This window comes from Channa argus, chromosome 12 (genome assembly GCF_033026475.1).
Source record: "Channa argus isolate prfri chromosome 12, Channa argus male v1.0, whole genome shotgun sequence".
NCBI classification, from domain to species: domain Eukaryota; kingdom Metazoa; phylum Chordata; class Actinopteri; order Anabantiformes; family Channidae; genus Channa; species Channa argus.
The window spans coordinates 7,944,381-7,965,066 of record NC_090208.1 but is presented as its reverse complement, the minus strand read 5'-3'; the positions used below and the strand labels follow the sequence as shown (position 1 = coordinate 7,965,066).

At 38.7% G+C, this 20,686-nt stretch overlaps 3 protein-coding genes across 9 annotated transcripts; all 3 read right to left on the bottom strand.

Annotated features, from left to right (window-relative positions):
- Positions 1-83: 83 nt before the first annotated feature.
- LOC137137588 (low affinity immunoglobulin gamma Fc region receptor III-like) lies at positions 84-9,518 on the bottom strand. Of its 2 annotated transcripts, XM_067524050.1 has the most exons (8): positions 3,147-9,516; positions 3,002-3,058; positions 2,565-2,828; positions 2,222-2,464; positions 1,917-2,021; positions 1,321-1,368; positions 1,144-1,207; positions 84-927 (listed from the first exon to the last, which is right to left on the bottom strand). In XM_067524050.1, exons 1-8 carry the CDS (start codon positions 3,175-3,177, stop codon positions 900-902), a joined length of 840 nt encoding a protein of 279 aa, XP_067380151.1. In that variant the 5' UTR covers positions 3,178-9,516; the 3' UTR covers positions 84-899. The 2 variants fall into 2 exon arrangements, with proteins under 2 accessions (XP_067380151.1, XP_067380150.1); XM_067524049.1 differs by having other exon boundaries at positions 3,002-9,518.
- Positions 9,519-9,996: 478 nt separating this feature from the next.
- On the bottom strand, positions 9,997-12,182 carry LOC137137589 (butyrophilin subfamily 3 member A2-like). The gene is made up of 4 exons (XM_067524052.1): positions 11,984-12,182; positions 11,448-11,547; positions 10,954-11,295; positions 9,997-10,289 (listed from the first exon to the last, which is right to left on the bottom strand). Exons 2-4 carry the CDS (start codon positions 11,524-11,526, stop codon positions 9,997-9,999), a joined length of 714 nt encoding a protein of 237 aa, XP_067380153.1. The 5' UTR covers positions 11,527-11,547; positions 11,984-12,182.
- A 763-nt stretch (positions 12,183-12,945) lies between these two features.
- On the bottom strand, positions 12,946-19,485 carry LOC137137586 (butyrophilin subfamily 3 member A2-like). Of its 6 annotated transcripts, XR_010915756.1 has the most exons (10): positions 19,137-19,479; positions 18,583-18,681; positions 17,125-17,466; positions 16,456-16,749; positions 16,239-16,358; positions 15,889-15,992; positions 15,326-15,400; positions 14,664-14,765; positions 13,726-13,854; positions 12,946-13,445 (listed from the first exon to the last, which is right to left on the bottom strand). XR_010915756.1 is itself a non-coding variant. In XM_067524044.1 (9 exons), the coding sequence occupies exons 2-9, from the start codon at positions 18,659-18,661 to the stop codon at positions 13,834-13,836; spliced, it is 1,110 nt and encodes a 369-aa protein (XP_067380145.1). In that variant the 5' UTR covers positions 18,662-18,681; positions 19,137-19,480; the 3' UTR covers positions 12,946-13,833. The 6 variants fall into 6 exon arrangements, 5 of the variants coding, with proteins under 5 accessions (XP_067380145.1, XP_067380144.1, XP_067380148.1 ...); XM_067524044.1 differs by having other exon boundaries at positions 12,946-13,854; positions 14,691-14,765; positions 19,137-19,480; XM_067524043.1 differs by having other exon boundaries at positions 12,946-13,854.
- Positions 19,486-20,686: the final 1,201 nt, after the last annotated feature.

Below are 20,686 nucleotides of genomic sequence, written 5' to 3'. Positions count from 1 at the left end.
AAAATCCATATACAAGTTTAAATGAGGACATTTAAATTGAAAACTTTAAATGTCCCTGTTCTGAATACATATTGAAAAGTGATATTGCAATATTGAAAGCAGGCTTTATTTCTCTCTGTACACGTACAATTGTATATCATCCATCATAATCCACACTGATATATGTTTGTGTTAACAAAATAAAAGTCATTGCAAAAACAGCACGGGGAAAACTGAGAGCAGCTACATTTAAAAATACACTTTGCTCCTATAATCTAAGATGAAACACGACACACTAAGTCTTAGGTTTCATCACAGCGAGTGTAATTATATCTGCAGCACTTCTTGTAAGCGGCTTCTGAAGACATGTGAACACACAGAGCAGATGGAACAAGGTGGTTTAACTGTTAAACACGTACAAACGTCTCATTCCTAAAAATAAACACTCTGATGCTGAAACTGAGTCAAAGTCCTCAGACCATGAAACACCATCAGTCCATTTTTAAAATCAAGGTCAACTGTCACTGACAGCGAAGATGACAGTTGTTTTTGTCATCAGTTAAGAGCACAAAGTGTCCAAACGCTGTTTTCAGATGGTAATAATTCGGGTAATTACAGCCTTAATGTTTGTGTGTCTCAGAGAACATATTATAAAAGAGACAAGAACTATCACGGTATCTTGTGATGTACAGGAGCTTTATTTACTTAAATTGTGACTTTTTAGTTTCCCTTTTATTGTCTCCGTTGGTGATGGACGGAAATTGTTTTACAGTTTTCTTTCGCTAAACACTTTCTGCAGCCAAACTGCAACAAATGTCACATATGGCTTCTGAAAACAATCACAAAGTTTAAAATGTGTAGAACAAAAAGCATCTTTAAGCCGCTTTAAGGATATGACACAGCTTGATTTCCTTTGTCTTTCACTGGTGTCTTTCTACTTTCACCGACCTGTCATCGCATAGGACATAAAACATTAAGGAAACATGCAAAAATGTGTTCATTTTTATCCTTCACTGTGTTTAAATTATTTATTTCTCGTGATGGCCATAACTTATGCAGCATCATTGACAAAATGAGACCGTGATTTTAAAGTTGCTTTATCCAGGTCGTAGATGTTTTTACCTCAGCACAAAATAAGCAGCATGGTGTCACTTTGAGTCCTACCTGTAGCAGACTGAAGAATAAAAGACTCGCTCTTGAGGTAAGATTAACATGGCACCTTCTGGCTCTGTTTGAAGACAAAATGTTTAAGAAACACATTTTTTCCTTTAGTTTTCAAAATTGTTGTCTATGACACAATGAACTCCACAAGTAGTTTTTTCTCAAAAAGTCGGTAAATACCTTCGTCAACCCACTGGTTGATGGTAGTTTTTGTCACATTGCTGTTGACTGAAACATTAAAAGGGAAAGCAGAATTAGTTTTGTCCTAACAGAAATATTTTATTCTAGCAGAAAGTAGCAAAATGCTTCTATAGTGTTCAGTCTACCACAACAAGCACTTTGTGAACTGTGCTTTGCAGGTTTTTTTTTTTTTAACATTTCCATCCATCCATTATCTTGACTGCTTATCCTGTTCAGGGGTCACTGGGGGCTGGAGCCTATCCCAGCTCTCATTGCAGGCCTTTGGACACCAGCTATGGGAGAACATGCAAACGTCCCACGGAAAGGCAACAGCCGGCAGGTGGATTGGCCGTGAGGCGGCAGCTCTAACCACTCCACCGCCGTGCTGCCCTAGATAAAAGGTTTTGTACAGATCTTTGCTGAAGCGTGGCCTGGTTGCAGTTTTAGCTGTTCAGTAACATGTTTTGCTGACTACCGGATGAATAGTTTTGGCTTCGATCGCCCTCTAAACCCTGTGCACAGCAGTACGTTCAAGAACACAAATAACATGAACTATACGCAGAAAGATCAGATCAGAAATCCTTTGTTTCCTGTACCTGTAAGTTTCCCGTACCAGCAAATTAGACCCGGCACCAGCAGGAGCATAAGCATCCATAAAAAACTGACTTGGATCCACCGGTGGCCAAGCTCCTTAGGGTGAGCTAAAACAAATTAAAACATTAGAAACATTATGATTATGAGTTTTGATCCAAATGTTGAACAAGTCTTAGAACATGTGATTAGTTATACAGTATATAGTCAAATTAATTATCAATTTGTCCAATTTCGCTACTAATGTTTGACAAACTATGATAAAGTTTGGAATAAGAATAGCACTAAACCTTTTCTTATTAGACCTCACCTTTGACAGTCAGCCAGCTTTCTGGGGATTCTCCACCTCCGGACACTCTGCATTTGTAGAGTCCTTCGTCAGACTTGGACACGCTGTGTATGGTCATCTCTGCTTTGTCGCTGCTGTCGATTTGGAAACTGTTCTTGTAGAACTGAGCTCTGAGGTTTGAAGTTTCTTTCTTTTGGCAGCACAGAGACACATTACCTCCCTCAGTCAGAGGAGCAGCAGGAAGATTCAGGATCACATCACCGGCTAAACGACACATTTAAGGTCTTAATATGATTTTGTTTTTGATTTTACAAAAAACAAATCTCACAAATTGTGTTTTTGCAATATTAGTTGCTTCACAAACCAGTGACAGTGATGTTGACACCATTGCTTCTTTTCCCGTCTTTGTCCTCACACCAGTATTCTCCACTGTCAGTTGGATATGCAGTTTTAATGGTGTGGGATCTTGTCGACGTTTCCCAAGTGAAATCGTTCGTGTGAACTGATTGCTTGAGCTTCCTCATCACTCTATATTCAGTCGGCCCATCGATCTCCTCACAGTTCACGGAGACTGGCTCATACTGAAAGAACTGAAGTCTTTTTGGATCGATCCGAGGGAAAGCTATGTCTGAGACGGAGGTATTTATGTGCAACATTACTCTCACTTTAGCAAACTTTTAACAGTGGTACGAAGGCAAAGCAACTTGTAAAACTGTCAACATAACTTCAACACGTATAATATAATAAACACTAAAAACATTGACATTTCTGTATAGATATGTAAATGATCAGTAAACTCACCGTTTTGAGCATCGCTGTTCTGAACTTTCACAGCCAAGAGCATCAACAAAGAATGCACTGAAAGAGAGAGCTGTGTGTAACACACCAACAAACTGGGACATAAGTCACCCACTCTCATGTACAAGACAGAGGATGCAGTACTTACACAGTCTGATGTGCAGAGCTGCAACATCCATGTTGTCTCACTGCTGACTGAACATCACACTGACCTATTGCTCATTACATACGTAGAAAAGTCTTCCTGTTTCACTTACTTCTAGTGAGAGTTGTAGTTGAAATGGAAAGTGGCCTCATTTGTGTGTGTTAAATACTGTGTCAAAGGTCTAACTACCTCTACTGATAGTAAGCAGGGGTGAGAATCACAGGCGAACTCACCATACAATACAATCATGATGTGATTTTTTCCTTGATATCGACATATCAGAACACCAGGGATTCTGTGACATACGATGTATAACAAGAAAATCATCCACCATACAGCGACAATTTGTGACTAAAATATGGCAAAGGAAGGTCACGTTTCATAGCATTCATTTCCAGCCTGTTGTCAGTAAAATGAACCACAAATATCATTAGGTGTAGACGTCCACACATCGCAGGCAACTCTCACAGTAGTTTCAAATCTCTACCTTCTGTATGTGTGCAGACCTGAAACCGCTGTTCCGGTGAAAGTTTAAACTCGGGATTTCGTACGTTAGTTCTGGTGTCTGTTCTCATAACCAGACACAAATGTCATCAAATATATTAAGATAATCCAGATGTGTTTAGGAAGTATTGGTTGTTTTTTTATTTTACAAGAAGTGATACGATCTGTATCATAAGGCTTTGATCAACTAGACTCTATGATGATGAAAACATGTGTGACAGCAACACTCCTGTGATCAACTCTTTGGTGAAAGTCTTTCAAGGCTTTGCTTTAAAAATAGTCGTCCTCACATTTTCTTTGTTTTGTCGTAAAGAATTGTCATATTCATCAGCCTTACTTCCTGCCCCCCTTTTATTTTGTAGTCCCTCAGTTCCACTTCCTGCTCCACTGTCACATCAATAGTGCTGATTAGTTTCACCGTAAACGACAGCACCAATAAGCATGATAGTAACTGACAGACAAATAGGTAAGGAAGAAAAATACAAGGAGGTTTCTGAACGCTGTGGGGAGAGCTGGGTATAAAAAGACAGAGGCACAGGACAATATCTAATCATAACCTTGGTTCTATGGTGCCACAGTCTAGCCACATATTGCATTTTTGGTGTGGCCATTTTGTGAGTTCCAGCCATGGTACCTGCCCCATCCTACATTCAAAACAGAACAGTGTTTGGATAGCATATACATGTCTTTATTAAACCCTAATCAAGGTGTGTGTATTGTTTTTATTTGCGTGTGTGACCTGACTCAAAAAAAAGGTTATATAGGAACATTATGTTATGTTGCCGACAAAACCAAAATCCCATTTGCAGTTTAATTGCATAGAAAAGTTATATTTAGCAGATAATGTTAAAATACACAATCAATAAGTGTAGAACTTAGTTGGTTTACTGTTATTTATCTTTTTGTTTGTTTTTTTCTGTCTTATCCTGTACGTTTTAAAGTCACCACAGTGGGTCATTAGTCCACAGGTTAATCCAGCACAGTTTTTACGCCGGATGCCCTTCCTGACGCAGCCCTCCCCAATATGTGTAAATATTTGGTAATTATAAACGAAGTCCTGTGGAGACTTCAAAGCACTATATATTTTTATTATCTTGATTTCACCAGGCAATATCTCATAAGTTAATAATAAACTCATATGTTGACATGTTGAGAACCACAGCTCCTGCCTTTATACTGCAGGATGATTGTTCTTTAAATGAAAAGAAAAAACGATGCAGGCAGCAACATGCAGCAAAGCAACAGAGAGCAGCTACATTTTAAAAGCCACTTTTAAATGTGGGTCTGACTGCTTTTCAAAGTCAGAGCATTGTTGATGTTCATGGGCAGAGTGGGAACAGTGACCTGTCTACCAGGTTGGGGGCTTTGTGCTATATTCATTTTCATTGAAGGGACAGAAGTTCAAGGCGGCACAGTGGTAGAGTGGTTAGCGCTGCCTCCTTACAGCTACAGGGTCTCTGGTTCTAATCCCTGTCAGCTGCAGCATTTCTGTGTGGCGTTTGTGTGGGTTTCCTCCAGTTTCCTCCCACATTCCAAACACATCAGTGTTAGCTCTAAATTAGCTGTAGGTGTGAATGTGAGTGTGAATGGTTGTGTCACAGCACCCACCCTCCTCTCTCCTCCTTTCCCCCCTCTCCCTGCCTGTTTTTGTGTATGTGTGTGCTTGTCTTTTGCTTATTAGTTTACCTGGAACTGCAGCGGCGGCCACACTTGCATGCAATCATTCACCCTGATCACAGCTGCTCATATACCTGTTTCCTGCAAGCCACAAATCGCCAGATCAACTCATTAACTTCCACGGTATTTGAGTAATCTAGCCTTTTTACCTGAACTCTGAGAATTCCTCGTTCGTTCATTGTATCTCCCTCCTGCATTGGGTCTCCAAGCTCCTCCGACCAGACTCCCCCTATCTGGTGATGCCTTTTGGCCTGAAAGAGGCTATTAGAAAACAAACTTTTTGTCAAAGCAGAGAAGTGCGAGTTCCATGTAAACACCGTGTCCTTCTTAGAGTTTCTCATCGGTGAGGGGGAGGTGAGACCTGACCCCGAGAAGACACGAGCTGTCACAGAGTGGCCAAGAGCGAAAACGAGGAAACAACTGCAACGTTTCCTGGGCTTCGCCAATTTATAACAAAATTTCATCAAGAACTACAGCACAGTGGCCATCCCCCTACCCAAACTAACGTCCCCTGTCACCCAATTCCACTGGACCTAGAGGAACTACTCAGCTTCTGGCAGTGAAACTGGCCCTAAAGGAATGGCTTAGAGGGGGTGCCACAACCATTGCATTATCTGGACCGATCACAAGAACCTCTCTCAACTAAGGACTGCCAAACACCTCAACTCTCGTCAAGCCCGATGGTCCCTCTACTTTGACAACTTCAACTTTTCCCTCACCTACCGCACCGGGTCTAAAAACATCAAAGCTGTCCACTTTGTCCCCGACTAAAACTGCCCACAGCCACGGAAACTTCTCAACTATTTACACAGCATGTCTTCTGCCTTCATGGCATCCTCTGTGATATAGTTTCGGACAGGGGTCCACAGTTCATTTGAACTGCAACACTCTGGGGGCAAAAGTGAGTCTGACCTCGGGATTCCACTCCCAGTCTAATGGTCAAACTGAACGTGCCAATCAAAGCCTGGAAGCCCTCAGATGTGTTACCTATTCCAACCCCTCCACCTGGAGCTCCTTTCTACCTTGGGTAGAATATGATCACAATTCTCTCACCTCTTCTGCCACAGGTTTCTCACTCTTCATGTGTTCCCTAGGGTACCAGCCCCCTATGTTTCCAAGCCAGAAAAAAAAACAGAGATTGCTGATCCATCCATCCATGCACACATACACCGCTGCTATAGACTGTGGAGAGAGAGTGGCCAGCCCTCCTCAGAACAACGCACAGGAACAAGCGGCTAGCCGACCGCCACAGAGCCCCGGCCCCCACCTACGAACTAGGTCAGACTGTTTATCTCTCTACCCAAAATATTCCCCTGCGCACTGAATCCAGGAAGTTAGCCCCCTGATATATCAGTCCCTTTCCTATTGAAAAAACTATTAACCCATCTACAGTAAAACTCAAACTCCCCAAAAATATGAAAGTACATCCCATTTTCCATGTCTGCCAGTTGAAACCAGTCTCTTCCAGTCCTCTGCTCTGACCAAGCTCCTCCGACCAATCAGCTCACTCCTCGGAAGTTGCTTTCTGCCTGCACTCCCCTTCCCCCCGTTTCTACCCTTTGCAGCATAACTCTCCAATAAAACCACTCTTACCTTCCCAATTGCTTGGTTCCGTCTGTCTCTCTGGGTCCACCCCTATTGACTATACTCAGAAAGTGTGAAGGGTTGGTTGTCTGTCTGTGTATGTCTTTCTCTGTTGTGACACAGACTGGAGACCTGTCCAGGGTGTACCCCACCTCTTGCTCAATGGCAGCTGGGATATGCCCCCCCACACACACACCCGTAACCAACTTGGGATAAGCAGTGACAGCTAATGGATAGACGTTTGAGTTCTGTCTGATCAATGAAGAGTGGTTTTTAAAAAGTAGCTACAACAACAATATAAATAATAGTTTACAGGTAAAAATATAAACCAGCCTATAAAGCACTAAAAGTTCACATCACATTTGGTTATGTCAACCCTGCAATATTATAGTTACCACAGCATTGAAGTGACTGTTTGATATAAAGCACATTATTAGACAGTTACAATACAGTTTACAATACTTTAAAGCGCATCATGGGACTTATAGGTAATACCTTTTTTCATTGTCATATGTTGAATGCTTTCGTTATGAGGTTTATATCCAGTTGTTCTTCAGTTTGTTTAACCCACAGAGAGGAACATGGGCTCTGTGGAGTGAAAAAATGTTGTTTGTAGAATTAATTGTCTTACATAGATGGATAAAATCAGAGGGACAGCTCATGTTAGATGTTTTGGAGATGAAGTGAGAGAGGCCAAACTGAGGTGGTTCGGACATGTTCAGAGAAGACATTGTCAATATATCGGTAGAAGGATGCTGAGGTTGGAGCTGCCAGGCAGGAGGTCTAGAGGAAAACCAAAGAGGAGATTTATGGATGTAATGAGAGAGGACATGAAGTTAATTGGTGTGAGAGAAGAGGATGCAGAGGACAGGGTTAGATGGAGGCAGATGATTCGCTGTAGTGACCCCTGAAAGGGAACAGCCCAAAGAAAAAGAAGATTCTTACATAGACGAGTACACAAATACTTTCTTTACTCTAAATTAACACAAATAAATACTTCACTTGTGACTTCATCATTTGGATATTAAAAGTATTCATATCTCTCAGTTTTAGATATTATGAATGAAGCCTTGTCTTTATTTACACTGAATCTTCCTACACTCGCTTTTTAAAGTTTCTATTATCAGTAGAAAACCAAGGAAGACACAAACTGTTTCTTAGGAGTCACATTACTTAAAGCAGAGATACCCAGTGAATTAAATGAACTAAATGCCACGTTAAGTTAAATGTTCAATAAATAAAAAAATCTGGGTTACAAAAGTGCAGCTGAGAGACATTTAAAGATGAACTGAGGACGAAAAAGTCTGAATCAGTGACTTAATTCAAAGTCTCAGATTTACTCTCACACTTGTTTTGATCATCTTAGTCTCAGAAAAAAAAAAATGAAAATTCTAAAAAAAATGGTTTTGGTGAAACGTTCAACATCACTGTTGTGTTCAGCAAAGAACTTACAATGTATTCTTGTATTTGCACTAAGTCTCTGAATGACACATTGGATTTTTTACTCCTACTAATGAAGTCGGCATCATCAGACTCAGAGGAATAAGTGTGGGGTCATCTTATAATGTCATTACTCTTAATTAAAGAAATTAAATTAAAGAAATACTTCAATTGTAACATGAATCAGTGTCATGTGGAGAATAAGTTAAGTAAATGTGTAAACGAGTAACCCTCCAGCACCATTTTCTTTGAGTGGGTCCCTAATTTGACCCCCATGCAAACTAAAATCAGTTTCCTGTCTCTTCTGTTGCACCTGAAGCTCCACAGACCTCTGATTCTTTAACTGAGACATGCAGCAGAAAGATGGAGGTAAAAGTAACAAATTAAATGAGAATCCTAACTGGCTCCATGGTTCCATGTCTACTGATCTGGTAAATCCTTTGTATAATCTCAGACACCTGTGTCTTGGTCCTACTGGTCTTAAATGTGGGGTCTTTGTTTGTGGGTAAATTAATGTAAAACGGTGCATTGTTAGAACACACACACACACACACACACACACACACACACACACACACACACACACACACACACACTCACACTCACTCACTACTGTTCCAGCCACCATCTCTTCTTGCTCTGCCTTGGTTTGGTTTCATGTTCTCTGCTGTTGTGAGTTGACCTCTGGACTGATTTCAGTGTTTACTTTGTTTCCTGGTTACTGTTCTCAGGTCAGGACTTGTTCTCTTGTAGTTTCTTTGCCTCATTCATGTTTTCTCTCACTCATGTTTCCTTAGTTTTCCAAAGCCAATTTTTGACCCTATTGTATCTCTTAGATGCTCATGTAGTGTATTTGATTTTCCTCTGTTCTTTGTTCTTTGCTCCACTCTTCAATCATTAGCTGTTATTTCTTCTGGAAACACAGATCTTCTTTCTAACTGTGAAAGTTTTGTACCTTTCTTGCTCAGCTGAGACTTTTTGGTTGATATTTTTAGTCCCCTTCTATACACATGTCCTGTTTCTGTACTTACAAGTTCGCTGTTTGTTTCCACATTTCTCTTGTTCAAATGCTTTATTTGTGCTGTTTGGTCAGTCATTACCTGCTTTGTCTCTTTTTTGTCTTCAGTCAAAAGCTCAGCATCAGCTTATCGTCTTTTTGGCCCTTAGACTCAACTTCATCCATCTAGTTTCTCTTGGATACTGTGTAAAAATAAAGGCAGTAAAATTATAGTGAAAAAAAAAACATCTGATAACTCTTTAGGGAGCTATCACAAAATAAAATATTTAGTCTAAAATATAAAATGGGCTATAAAAATGAAGCATTTTACATTTTTACTGATTGCATTTCAAACATAGCACACTTGTGTTCATCTCATACCTTATAAAATAAAACAATTATACAATTTTATAACTTTTTCTGTTTATTGAATTTGTAACTTACTATTTGTCTTCCACAGGAGAAGTAAAAGTAAAACACTCAACATGATGGAAACAGCCAAACTAACAGCCAAACCCACTGTGGTAGCAGAAGATCTGGACTGGACCTTAAAGAAATCATCTAAAATAGTTAAACAGAATATTAATGGCAGTTACTACAAATACTGACAGAAATATAAAACTATTAACACAGTACGAATTTGAAAACTCATTAACCTGGAACATGTATGTGTGTCTCTCTGGTCTGGTTGGTGATGTTCTGTTGGACTGTACAGCTGAATCTGTGTCCGTGTCTCTTGTCCACAGTGACTCTGCTGCTGACAGTATAGAGGTCATCAGGACCTCTGACTGTCTCTGTAGGTCCAGCAGAGAGGACGTTTCCCTCACTGTCCAACCACACAACCTCAGGCTCTGGATACCAGCCTTCAGACTCACACTGTAAAACCACCTCACTGCTGGATGCATTAAGTCCTGCTACACTGATTCCAGGTGAGGAAACAGCACCTGAGGCAGAGAACAAAGAACATTTTAAAATCAGAAAGTTCTACAACTATAATCTTATTACTGTAAAAGCTGTAGTTAAATATGGATCAGCACTTACACAGATTTAATGCTGTCTAAGAATCACTTTTGATGACTGTGTGCTTTATTGAATTGTGACGTTTGAAAATGGCTAAAAAGAGCTGAGGAGCTACCTTACTTAACCCTCTTGTCTTCCAAAGCAAAGAACATTTGTTGCTCAAGAACTAAGGGGAAAAAAAGGTTTAAGCCGACACTGATGCATTCGCTATACTGACAATAGCCACTGTCCCTACACCGATAAAGAAATAAATAATAGAACAATCATAAATTTGTCTGCTGTGATAAAAAATGATCACCTTTTTTTGCTGTTTATATAGTTTTCTACAGTAGTGATACTGCAATACATCAAAGACCAAGGATTAGGATTAGCTACCTTTGAACATAACCATCAAAATATTAAGACGAGGCTGCTGGCTGCTGGTTTTAAAGGAGTTAATTGAAGTTCAGTTTGCTTGTTGATTAGTTGGTAAAATAATACCTAGTTAATACTTAATAATAAAGTCAAACTAAAAGGAAAAAAGTTTGACAGGGAAGTAAGAGTTTAGATCTAAGTGAAAACATACACATCCAGTGTGTGTCCACCTACCAACAACCAGCTCAATGACAGATTCTTCGTTCCTGTCTGGAATGTAGCATCTGTATTTCCCCTCATCAGCAGGTGTCACGTTGGAGAGCTTCAGTGAAATGTTTCCACGCTTCAGTTCATCAGTGAACAGTGATGTTCTTCCTTTGTAGGACGGATTTTTCATATTGACATAATCCTGACCAGCATACCATATGTAGACATATCTGGGGTTCAGGTCAGACCTCGTCCACTCCAACATCCTTATAGCAACATCCACAGCAGGTTCAAGGTGACATGGTAAAATGACGTCATCACCAACTTTTGCCACCACAGGCTGAGGTGAACCAATTAACCGAGAATGACCTGAAAAGAAAACATGTTTTTTTCAGCTGTAATAATTCATGAATATACACTGTGTACTGTAAGAACCACAGTGAACATGTCCCTGAAAAGTCACGGTGAGAATTATCTTCTAAACTATATTAACATTATCTCTATAAAAATACATAATTTACCTCCACAGAAGTGAATGAGAAGATGAACAACCAGAACACTGATGGTTCTGAGGGAGGATCGAATGCACAGTCGATCCATTGGATAAAGCACTTTGCTGTTCTGAAAATGAATTGAAAACATAAATATTTGTTAACTATAAACTAACTGTGACACTATATAGTTTTATTATCATGATTTCAGCACGCAACGCCCTGCCTTCATGCTGCATGAAGAATCATGTCCTTTCCTCAGTAAGTCCTACTTTCACTTTCGTTGAGTTGCGCAGAGGGCTGCGGCAGTAAAGGTTTACTGCGGCAGTTTCCACATAGAAACATCATTTTTAGCAGACAGACTAACTGACTTTCTCATCTACTCACACATCGTCTCCTAAAAGTCACGTTTTTACACAACTACACTGCAAAGCGATTACGTTTATCAGAGGAAGGTTTTTACAACCACGTTACTTTTTCCACAAACATAATGACAAAATGTTAACGTGCAACGTAAATGACGACTGACATATGTACAAACATTGAACATATTCATAAAATATTACCAGACAGCGAGTTTCTCTCCGACCAAATCTCCGATGTTGCAGCGCAGCATCCACTTGGACTGTAACGGGGATGGAAGACGACGTGACGTCAGCGCGATCTAATCATCGTCTGTTTTAAGACCTTACATCGCGCCAGTGCAGATCTGCCTTTAGGATTCACTTCCTTCCATTATTAAAAACTGTGGTGTAGCAGCCACAACAAAACAAAGTGATATCTGTGTAAATGCATGTTGGACAAAACTGTGGTTTTTCAAAATAAAAGTTCGAACAACAAGAATAACACTAAGCCTTTTCTTATTAGACCTCAACTTTGACAGTCAGCCAGCTTTCTGGTGATTCTCCACCTCTGGACACTCTGCATTTGTAGAGTCCTTTTTCAGATGGTCATCTCTGCTGTGACGCTGCTGTTGATTTAGAAACTGTTCTTGTAGAACTGAGCTCTGAGGCTTGAAGTTTCTTTCTTTTGGCAGCACAGAGACACATTACCTCCCTCAGTCAGAGGAGCAGCAGGAAGATTCAGGATCACATCACCGACTAAACAGCACATGGAAAAAATACCATTTACTTCATGGTGTTTGTTTAACAAGAATCCACTTACCAAAAACTGATGAGTCACTGTTGTTAAGAATCTTCACCTACTTTAGTCTTTGATTTAACAGACATCAGCTTTCATGTAAACCATTACTCTCACTTTAACAACCTTTTAACAGTGAGATGATTGTTTTGACCATAGCTGGTCTGAACTTTCACAGCCAGCAGCACCAGCAGAGAAATCACTGAAGAGACAATGGTAAAGGGACAAAACCCACTCATGATGTTTTAATCTGTACGAGCTAAACCTGCTATGGATTACTGCCAGAGACAAACACAGCAGTGGTCTGAAATGAGCAATCACACACAATCATTTGTGATGGTGTCACATTGAAAAATCAGTTTTAAAGTCAACTATGAGAAGCTCAGGACATGTGTAGAAGTACTTTATTTGCACAGACAGACAGAAGATGCAGTACTTACACAGTCTGATGTGCAGAGCTGTAACATCCATGTTGTGTCACTGCTGACTGAACATCACACTGACTCATTACATATGTAGAACATTCTTCCTGTTTCACTTATTTCTAGTGAGAGTTGTAGTTGAAATAGCAAGTGGCTTTATTTGTGTCAGGTGTAACTACATCTACTGCTAGTGAGTAAATAAAAGCTAAATGACTTCATTAAGTGAAGTCAAAGCAAAGTGTTGTTCTAGTACTTGATGAACTAAAGCACTGATTATGGACAGTGGTCACATACTTTATACATTCATGCAATGACTCATTTTGCTAAATTAGCTGTTGCTTTTAACACTGGTTAGGAAGATGAAGACCAGATGGAATAAGTCTGGGGTCCTACACACCACAGAGACACAACAAGTTGAGTTCAGCTCAGTGAATTAGTGAACCAGAGACTAAGGGCTGTAAACCATCTGTGGAGAGTGAGAGTGGAAATTGTAAACTAATGATGAAAATAAATGATTTTTAAAGAGACACAAATCAAGAACATAAAAACAAACAGTTCAATGTTTAATTTAAGTTCTTACAAGCTTCACTTCACATTTGGTTATGTTAACAATGTATTATTGTAGTTACCACAGCATAGAAGTGACTATTATTTGATATAAAGCACATTATCATCAACACACTGGGAAACAGTTACAATACAGTTTACAATAGTTTAAAGTGCATCATGGGACTTATAGATAATACCTTTCTTCATTGTCGTATTTTGAAGCTCTCCTTATGAGGGCGATATGCAGTTGTTCTTCAGTTAGTTTAACCCACAGAGATTCATGTGTCTCATCTTCCATTTCTACATCACTGAATGAAACATGCGCTCTGTGGAAGGAAAAAAAAATTGTTCGTAGAATTAATTGTCTAACATAGACGAGTACACAAATACTTTCTTTACTCTAAATTAACACAAATAAATACTTCACTTATGACTCTTTCATTTGGATATTAAAACTATTCATCTGTGTATTCATCTCAGTTTAGATATTATCCATGAAGCCTTGTCTTTATTTACACTCCTATACTCCCTTTTTAAAGCTTCTATTATCAGTAGAAAACCATGCAGACACAGACTTTTTCTTAGGAGTCACATTATCCAAAGTAGAGATACACAGTGAATTAAATGAACTAAATGCCACGTTAAGTTAAAAGTTCAATAAATCAAAAGCTCTGGGTTACAAACGTGCAGCTGAGAGACATTTAAAGATGAACTGAGGATGAAAAAGTCTGAATCAGTGAATGATCACATGAATCAGTGTCTTAATTCAAAGTCTCAGATTTACTCTCACAATTGTTTTGATCATCTTAGTCTCAGAAACAAAAAAGAAAATTCTAAAAAAAATGGTTTTGTTGAAACACTAACATCACTGTTGTATTCAGCAAAGAACTTACAATGTATTCTTGTATTTGCACTAAGTCTCTGAATGAAACATTGGATTTTTTACTCCTACTAATGAAGTCGGCATCATCAGACTAAGAGGAATAAGTGTGGGGTCATCTTATAATGTCATTACTCTTAATTAAAGAAATTAAATTAAAGAAATACTTCAATTGTAACATGAATCAGTGTCGTGTGGAGAATAAGTTGAGTAAACGTGTCTGAATGTAGAAAGGTAATAATGATCAAATTAAACCTCCAGCGAATTCTTCAAGGTCTTCACTTCTTTCTCAGCTCCCTCTTCTTTCTGGTTTTCCTCCTGGAGCTGGTTGTTGGTGTCTTTTATTTCTTCCTCCAGCTGGGAGAGAAAAGAGATGAGGATCAAAAGTTTTACAGGTCAGTTAATGGTTACATGAGATGTGATGGACATGAGATTTACCATCAGTATGTTCAATAAATCAAAAGATCTGGGTTACAAATGTGCAGCTGAGAGACATTTAAAGATGAACTGAGGACGAAAAAGTCTGAACATGAATCAGTGTCTTAAATCAAAGTCTCAGATTTACTCTCACAATTGTTTTGATCATCTTAGTCTCAGAAACAAAAAAGAAAATTCTAAAAAAAATGGTTTTGTTGAAACACTAACATCACTGTTGTATTCAGCAAAGAACTTACAATGTATTCTTGTATTTGCACTAAGTCTCTGAATGAAACATTGGATTTTTTACTCCTACTAATGAAGTCGGCATCATCAGACTCAGAGGAATAAGTGTGGGGTCATCTTATAATGTCATTACTCTTAATTAAAGAAATACTTCAATTTTAACATGAATCAGTGTCGTGTGGAAAATAAGTTGAGTAAACGTGTTATCTGAATGTAGAAAGTTAATAATGATCAAATTAATTCAAGGTCTTCACTTCTTTCTCAGCTCCCTCTTCTTTCTGGTTTTCCTCCTGGAGCTGGTTGTTGGTGTCTCTTATTTCTTCCTCCAGCTGGGAGAGAAAAGAGATGAGGATCAAAAGTTTTACAGGTCAGTTAATGGTTACATGACATGATGGACATAAGATTTACCATCAGTATTTTCTTAACATCTGTGAATCTGGATGTGTAAACAAATTTGAGTCATTCTTTTTTGACTTGTGTTCAACCAACCTACACTATGAAAGATAATGCACTTAGATCAGAAAGTCAGAAAGTTACTGAAATGTTGTAATTTGGACATCATAGTGTATTGTGCATAATGTTTTAAACCATAATTAGAGATAGAAACATACAGATGAACCGATTATAAAATGAACACAGATTTAAGAGGAAACCTCCTCTTTTTCTTTGGAAACCATCAGCAACTTAAAAGGCGACAGATCAGATTTTTAGCTTATTTATTTTTGTGTTTAAAAATTGATGGTAATGATCTATGACCCTTCGATACACATGTCCTGTTTCTGTACTTACAAGTTCGCTTTATTTGGTCAGTCATTACCTGCTCTGTCTCTTTTTGACTGTCTTCAGTCAAAAACTCAGTTTCAGCATTATCATCTTTTTGGTCCTTAGACTCAACTTCATTCATCTGGTTTGTCTTGGAAACTGTGTAAAAATAAAGGCAGTAGAATTATAGTTAAAAAAACAACAACATCTTATTACTCTTTAGGGAGCTATCACAAAATAAAATATTTAGTCTAAAATATAAAATGGGCTATAAAAATGAAACATTTAACAGTTTTACTGACTGGATATAAAATATAGCACATTAGTGTTTATATCATAGCTTATAAAATAAAAACTCAATATAAAGACAATTCACTTTTTCTGTGTGATGAGTTTGTGACTTACTAATTTTCTTCTTCCACAGGAGAAGTAAAAGTAAAAGAATCAACATGATGCAAACAACCAAACTAACAGCCAAACCCACTGTGGTAGCAGAACATCTGGACTGGACCTTAAAGAAATCATCTAAAATAGTTAAACAGAATATTAATGACAGTTACTGCAAATATATTCAGAAATGTAAGATAATTAACACAGCATGAATATGAAAACTCATATTAACCTGGAACATCTATGTGTGTCTCTCTGGTCTGGTTGATGATGTTCTGTTGGACTCTACAAGTGAATCTGTGTCCGTGTCTCTTGTTCACAGTGACTCTGCTGCTGACAATATAGAGGTCATCAGGACCTCTGACTGTCTCTGTAGGTCCAGCAGAGAGGACGTTTCCCTCACCGTCCAACCACAACACCTCAGGCTCTGGATACCAGCCTTTAGACTCACAGTGTAAAACCACCCCATTGCTGGATTCATCAACCCCTGAGAAACTGATGACAGGAGGGGCAGCAGCATCTGATGCTGAGCACAAGAAAGAAACATCAGTAGATACTTGGACCAATAATTAAAATACCAGCAAACCTGCATTTGTTTGGAGAGTTTTTCCTTTCAAGGCTGATAATTAAATCATCTTGCAGACAGTTCATATCATGCATAAATTCATTATATCCTAAATAGAAAAATCAGATGTCTGACTGGAAGAAGTGTTTTGTTTCCTGCAATGATGTACTGCTCTGGAATTTCACAAATACAGTTTCCAAACATTTATAGAGTGAGACAGTAAATAACACTGAGGCTGATGTTAGATTGTCACTACACATTTTACTTGTTACCATCACTGCAACTGTTAATACAACAATACTCATATAGTACTGTATATACAACATGTCCACTTACCAACTACTACTTCAACAGTAGATTGTGTTCTAAGATCAGGAATGAAGCACTTGTATGTTCCCTTATCAGAAAGTTTCACTCCAGACAGTTTCAGTGACATGTTTCCATGTTTCAGTTCATCAGTGAACAGTGATGTTCTTCCTGTGTACAATGGATGTTTTGTCTTCACTAACTCTTGACCAGAACGCCACACGTGGACAAATATGTTGTTCAGATCAGGTCTCGTCCACTCCAACGTCTTTGCAGCAACATCCATCGCAGGTTCAAGGTGACAAGGGAACATGATGTCATCACCAACTCTTGCCACTATTGGCTGGACTGAACCAATTAACTGAGACTGACCTGAAAAGAAAACATTTATTACTTCAGCTGTAAGAATTCATGAATATACACTGTGTACTGTAACCACCGAAGAGAAGATGTCCCTGAAAGTTATTTTCTAAACTATATTAACATTATCTCACATTATCAATAGATAATGTGTGACCAAGCAGCCCGTTCACATTCCTGAGGGATTAAAAATCACCTCTTTGTTAAGACCTTCTGTGTTACATGCTGATGCTGAAAGTTCCCATTTACGTCAGTGATTGATGCTCTGAGCTTTCAGTGTAGTTCATTAAAAAACCCAGCATTTCAATATGTGACGACAAAATTGATGACGTAAAAGAAGAAGAGAGAAAGTATCGCAGGTATGAGGACGGGGGTGATGGAAGGTGCAACGATACAAAAGACTTTTCCACAGGAGACCGAGGTTTGACTCTAGTGTGAGACATAGTTTGTTTTATTGATAATTGTTTCACGACGTGCTGCATGTGGTTACTGTATTAAGGAAACAGGTGTGTGCAGTTGTCACTTTTTGTAGCGTTTTGTTTTTGTGTAATTTGTCTTCTAACTTAACCTCCCTGTGAAGTTTTTGTGCCCAAACATAACCCTTGTTGTTTCTTAACGTAACATACCCTGATGTTGTTGTCTCTGACCTCAATGTAGTTTTGTTGTGCATATAAATTTGTTGCTGTCGCATCATAAGGTGACACAACAGAAGCGTCCAAAATTGACGCCAAAGTGAACCTGCAGCTTCAATACTGGACACAGTTGTTCCCAGGGAGTCAAACTGTGATGTACTTGGAGCATCCAATATTAATGCCAAAAGGTACCTGTGGCCTCAATATAACAAGGACGTACAAAGCGCCACAATTTGACGCCTTAGAAAGCGTCAAAATCTGATGCTGTGGGATGAGAACATGTTGGACCAGTTCACTCTGCAAGTTTCCCTAATCATTTCCATAGAGGGGAAATTAACAAACTTATAATGTATCATATTATTTCATATTATAAATAATCTTTAAACATAAGCGACTTTAATGCATTTTTTTTTCAAAATCAAGATTTTGCAAAGAAACATATTAATGTACTTACAAACTTCCATTTGTATCTTTAATATAAAAATACTTAATTTACCTTCACAGACGTGTATGAGAAGATGAACAACCAGAACACTGATGGTTCTGAGGGAGGATCGAATGCACAGTCGATTCATTGGATAAAGCACTTTCTGTTCTGAAAATGAAGTGAAAACATAAATATGTGTAAATATTTGTTAACTCTAAACTAAATGTGACACTATATAGTTTTATTATCTTGATTTCAACGCCCTGCCTTTATGCTACATGATGGAATCATGTCCTTTCCTCAGTAAATCCTACTTTCACTTTCGTTAAGTTGCGCAGAGGGCTGCGGCAGTAAAGGTTTGCTCTGCTTTCAGTTGTGTTATATTTTCATCCACATAGAAACATCATTTTTAGCAGACAGACTAACTGACTTTCTCATCTACTCACACATCGTCTCCTAAAAGTCACGTTTTTTACACAACTACATTGCAAAGCGGTTACGTTTATCAGAGGAAGGATTTAAAAACCACGTTACTTTTTCCACCAACATGACAAAATGTTAACGTGCTACGTAACTGACGACTGACATATGTACAAACATTGAACATATTCATAAAATATTACCAGACAGCGAGTTTCTCTCCGACCAAATCTCCGATTTTGCAGCGCAGCATCCACTTGGACTGTAACGGGGATGGAAGACGACGTGACGTCAGCGCGATCCAATCATATGTCTGCTTAAAGGTGTCCCATCGCGCACGTGCAGCTCTGGCTTTAGGATCTACTTCCGTCCATTATTAAAAACTGTGGTGTAGCAGCCACAACAAAACAAAGTGCTATCTGTGTAAATGCATGTTGGACAAAACTGTGGTTTTTCAAAATAAAGTTCGAACAACAAGAATAACACTAAACCTTTTCTTATTAGACCTCAACTTTGACAGTCAGCCAGCTTTCTGGTGATTCTCCACCTCCGGACACTCTGCATTTGTAGAGTCCTTTGTAGGATGGTCATCTCTGCTTTGACGCTGCTGTTGATTTAGAAACTGTTCTTGTAGAACTGAGCTCTGAGGTTGAAAGTTTCTTTCTTTTGGCAGCACAGAGACACATTACCTCCCTCAGTCAGAGGAGCAGCAGGAAGATTCAGGATCACATCACCGACTAAACAGCACATGGAAAAAATACCATTTACTTCATGGTGTTTGTTTAACAGGAATCCACTTACCAAAAACTGATGAGTCACTGTTGTTAAGAATCTTCACCTACTTTAGTCTTTGATTTAACAGACATCAGCTTTCATGTAAACCATTACTCTCACTTTAACAACCTTTTAACAGTGAGACGATGGCTAATGTACTAATGTAATAAACACTAAAAACACTGAAATCATTTCTACAGTAAATGTTTTGACCATAGCTGGTCTGAACTTTCACAGCCAGCAGCACCAGCAGAGAAATCACTGAAGAGACAATGGTAAAGGGACAAAACCCACTCATGATGTTTTAATCTGTACGAGTTAAACCTGCTATGGATTACTGCCAGAGACAAACACAGCAGTGGTCTGAAATGAGCAATCACACACAATCATTTGTGATGGTGTCACATTGAAAGATCAGTTTTAAAGTCAACTATGAGAAGCTCAGGACATGTGTAGAAGTACTTTATTTGCACAGACAGACAGAAGATGCAGTACTTACACAGTCTGATGTGCAGAGCTGTAACATCCATGTTGTGTCACTGCTGACTGAACATCACACTGACTCATTACATATGTAGAACATTCTTCCTGTTTCACTTATTTCTAGTGAGAGTTGTAGTTGAAATAGCAAGTGGCTTTATTTGTGTCAGGTGTAACTACATCTACTGCTAGTGAGTAAATAAAAGCTAAATGACTTCATTAAGTGAAGTCAAAGCAAAGTGTTGTTCTAGTACTTGATGAACTAAAGCACTGATTATGGACAGTGGTCACATACTTTATACATTCATGCAATGACTCATTTTGCTAAATTAGCTGTTGCTTTTAACACTGGTTAGGAAGATAAAGACCAGCACCAACTGTTTCTCTCCCACTGTCTGCTAGAAAGACACATTGTCATCATGTTATAGAACATACAGTATATTCACTTGCGCCTTGTGCTGAGTCCGTCATTATAGGAAGCTCAGGGTTACACAAAAAT

Excerpts from the sequence above, each read along its gene's own strand:
- LOC137137588 (XM_067524049.1), bottom strand. The coding sequence starts at position 3,173 with ATGTTGCAGCTCTGCACATCAGACTGTGTAAGTACTGCATCCTCTGTC. Across the intron at positions 2,465-2,564 it reads TGTCAACATCACTGTCACTG|CCGGTGATGTGATCCTGAAT; the intron begins GTTTGTGAAGCA and ends TGTGTCGTTTAG. Across the intron at positions 928-1,143 it reads TATTCTTCAGTCTGCTACAG|GTCGGTGAAAGTAGAAAGAC; the intron begins GTAGGACTCAAA and ends ATGCGATGACAG.
- LOC137137589 (XM_067524052.1), bottom strand. The coding sequence starts at position 11,526 with ATGGATCGACTGTGCATTCGATCCTCCCTCAGAACCATCAGTGTTCTG. Across the intron at positions 11,296-11,447 it reads TCTCATTCACTTCTGTGGAG|GTCATTCTCGGTTAATTGGT; the intron begins GTAAATTATGTA and ends TTTTCTTTTCAG. Across the intron at positions 10,290-10,953 it reads TGTCATTGAGCTGGTTGTTG|GTGCTGTTTCCTCACCTGGA; the intron begins GTAGGTGGACAC and ends TCTCTGCCTCAG.
- LOC137137586 (XM_067524043.1), bottom strand. The coding sequence starts at position 18,661 with ATGAATCGACTGTGCATTCGATCCTCCCTCAGAACCATCAGTGTTCTG. Across the intron at positions 16,750-17,124 it reads TACTGTTGAAGTAGTAGTTG|CATCAGATGCTGCTGCCCCT; the intron begins GTAAGTGGACAT and ends TCTTGTGCTCAG. Across the intron at positions 15,993-16,238 it reads CCTGTGGAAGAAGAAAATTA|TTTCCAAGACAAACCAGATG; the intron begins GTAAGTCACAAA and ends ATTTTTACACAG.